At 61.5% G+C, this 2,886-nt stretch overlaps 1 protein-coding gene across 1 annotated transcript in view; it reads right to left on the reverse strand.

The window, feature by feature from the left end:
- The window catches only part of LOC104835260 (1-phosphatidylinositol 4,5-bisphosphate phosphodiesterase beta-3-like), a 28,004-nt gene that overhangs the window by 15,593 nt on the left and 9,525 nt on the right, over nt 1–2,886 (reverse strand). Inside the window, exons 6-10 of the mRNA XM_010573147.1 lie at nt 2,660–2,817; nt 2,309–2,391; nt 1,766–1,850; nt 760–895; nt 72–167 (exon numbers count right to left, since the gene is read on the reverse strand). Coding sequence (XP_010571449.1) covers nt 72–167; nt 760–895; nt 1,766–1,850; nt 2,309–2,391; nt 2,660–2,817 — 558 coding nt within the window. The remainder of the gene's footprint in view (nt 1–71; nt 168–759; nt 896–1,765; nt 1,851–2,308; nt 2,392–2,659; nt 2,818–2,886) is intronic.

The following is a 2,886-nucleotide window of genomic DNA, read 5'->3' on the forward strand; positions in this document are numbered from 1 at the left end:
AAATCTCCCCCTGGCATGTCCAAATCCCTCTGAGCTCCCACCCAAATCACCCCCAGCACCCCCAAACTCACCAATAGATTTTCGGGGTTCACCCAGCTTGGGCCCCTTCTCCTCCCCATTGGGTACTGGGGGGATCCCAGTTTCAGAGTGTTCCGTGAGGGGGGGGCCTGTAGGGGAGCAGGATGTGAGAGGGGACCCCAAAGCCCAGCAGTTTGGGGGTGCCCAGGGGTTTTTGGGAGCATAACACAGTTTGGGGGGGGCAGAAGAGTTTGGGGGGGCTCCTTACAGATTTTGGGGTGCTATATAGGGAGATGGGGGGTCTGGGGGTGGGGTGGTGTTTGGGGGGAGTTGGTGCAGGTGAGGTTTGGGGTGCAGGGGGAGGTTTGGGGGTACCAGGGTCGCTGGTGCAGGGCTGGAGCAGTTTGGGGTGCAGGGAGGGGTTTTGGGGTGCAGGGGAACTTTAGGGGTACAGGATGAGGTTTTGGGGTGCAGGAGGAAGTTTGGGGTTTAAAGGAGAGGGTTTGAGTGCAGGGATTGCTGGCACCAGGCTGGTCTGGGGTGCAGGTGTAGTTTTGGGAGTTCAGGGGGAGGGTTTGGGGGTTCAGGGGATTGTTTTGGGGTGCGGACAGGCTGGGGTGCAGGGGCACTGGCACAGGGCTGGAGCCATTTGGGGGCACAGGTGGGATTTGGGGGTGCAGAGGGGAGGTTTTGGGGTGCAGAGGGGAAGTTTTGCAGTGCAGCAGGGAGGTTTTGGGGTACCCGGGTCGCTGGCGCCGGGAGTTTTGGGGCGCAGGTTGGGGGGGCCGGGGGCCGGCCTCGGGCGCCGCTTCTTGTTCTTCACCAGGATCCGGCCCAGCAGGTCCTGGGGGCTGGGCAGGGGCACCCCCGGCTCCAGCTGCAGCACCCCAAAAGTCATGGGGGGGCCCCCCCACTTTCCTGTAACCCCAAATCCAGCCAAACCCACCCAACCTTGATGGCACCCCCCAAAACTCAGCCCCACACCCCCAAAATCCCACACCTCCTGCACGCCCAAATCCTCCCTGCACCCCCAAATCCAACCCTGCCCATCCAACCAGCACAGCACCCCTAAAACCCAGCCCTGTACCCCCAAAACCTACCCCTGCACCCCAAAATATGCTCCAAATTCAGCCTTGCCACCCCAAATATAGCTCTGTAGCCCCAAAATCCAGCCCCACACCCCAGAATCCTGCCTGGCACCCCCAAATCTTCCCCTGTACCCCCAAATCTTTCCTTGAACACCCAAATCCAGCCCTGCACCCCCAAATCTTCCCTTGTACCCACAAACCCCAACCCTGCACCCCTAAAACCCCATCCTTATACCCCCAAATCTTCCCCTGTACCCCTAAATCCAGCCCTGCACTCCAAACTTCCACTGCACCCCCAAAACCCAGCCCTACACCCCCCAAATTCGGCCCTGCACCCCCAAATCTTCCCCTGTACCCCCAAATCCAGTTCTGCACCTCCAAATCTTTCCTTGTACCCCCAAATCCAGCCCTGCACTCCAAACTTCCACTGCACCCCCAAAACCCAGCCCTACACCCCCCAAATTCGGCCCTGCACCCCTGAAACCCAGCTCTGCACCCCCAACTCCTCCCCTGCACCCCCAAAATGCAGCTCTGCACCCCCAAACCTGCACTGACCCTCCCAGACACCCACAATTCCCCTCCTGCATGCCTAAAATCCACCGTGCCCCCCAAACCCTCTCCTGTATGCCCAACCCACCCCCCTGCACCCCCAAACTGACAGGGTACTTCTCCAGGGGGTCGATGAGCAGCGCGTCCCCGAATATGTTGCGGCAATACTCGGCCATCTTCGCCTGCTGCTTGGTCCTGGGGAGGGCAGAATATTGGGGTGCTGGGGGGGTCCCCCAAATCCACAGGCCCCGCCCCCCCAATTTTGGGGTGAAAAAGGGGTTTCGGGGGGTTATCCCTCCTCCTTCAGCATTCCCCCTGCTTGCATCCAGTTGGTTTTGGGGAGGGGGTCAGGGACGTTTTCAGGGGGACCCTGGGAAGGGGGGGAGGCCCTGAGGGATTTGGGGGTACCCCAGGAATTTTTGGGGACCCCACAGGATTTTTAGGGACCCCTGGGGGTTCCCCCCAAATCCTCCCAATGGGATTTGGAGTTCAAAGGAATGACAGAAGACCCTGGAGGTTTGGGGAGGACCCTGCGGGTTTGTGGGGACCCTGGAGGTTTTGTGGGGACCCCAAGAAGTTTGGGGGGACCCCAAGGCACTTGGGGGGACCCCTGGAGGCTTGGGGGGGACCCTGGAGATTCGGGGGGGACTCACGAATCTACGTGGTTCTCGAAGGAGAGGATAACGGGGTACGGCGACGTCTTGAAGGCGCTTTCAGCGATGGCCTCGATCACCTCCTGCCAGGCAGGAAAAGGGGGTTCAGGGGGGCACCCCAAAAACTGGGACCCCCCCAAAGGGGCTGTGGTGGCCCAAGAGGGGGCTTTGGGGGGACCCCCTGGGTTTTGGGGTGGTCTTAAAGGAGGTCTGGGTGCTCAAGAGTGGCCCATTGTGGGTGCTATGGGGCCAGGGCAGTTTTGGGGGGGCCTTTGGGTAGTTTTGGGGGGCTTTGGGTAGTTTTGGGGGGCTCAGGGGGGTTTGGAGGACCGCCAGTTTTTGGGGGGGCACCTTGAAGGGGATCTCGGTGGTCATGGTGAAGCCGTGGGTGATGAAGGGCTCCTCATCGGGGGGTCGCCCCTTCCAGCAGTCGAGCTCGATGCAGCGGCAGCCGCTCAGCAGGACCTGCCGGTACATCTCCACCGAAGAAGCCCCCGTCAGCTGCCCCGCTGGGGGGCCGGGGGGCGGTCAGAGATGGGGGGGGCACCCCAAAACCACGACACCCCCCCAAACCCCCC

The sequence above is a fragment of the Haliaeetus leucocephalus genome, unplaced genomic scaffold (genome assembly GCF_000737465.1).
Source record: "Haliaeetus leucocephalus isolate CR32 unplaced genomic scaffold, Haliaeetus_leucocephalus-4.0 Scaffold371, whole genome shotgun sequence".
NCBI classification, from domain to species: domain Eukaryota; kingdom Metazoa; phylum Chordata; class Aves; order Accipitriformes; family Accipitridae; genus Haliaeetus; species Haliaeetus leucocephalus.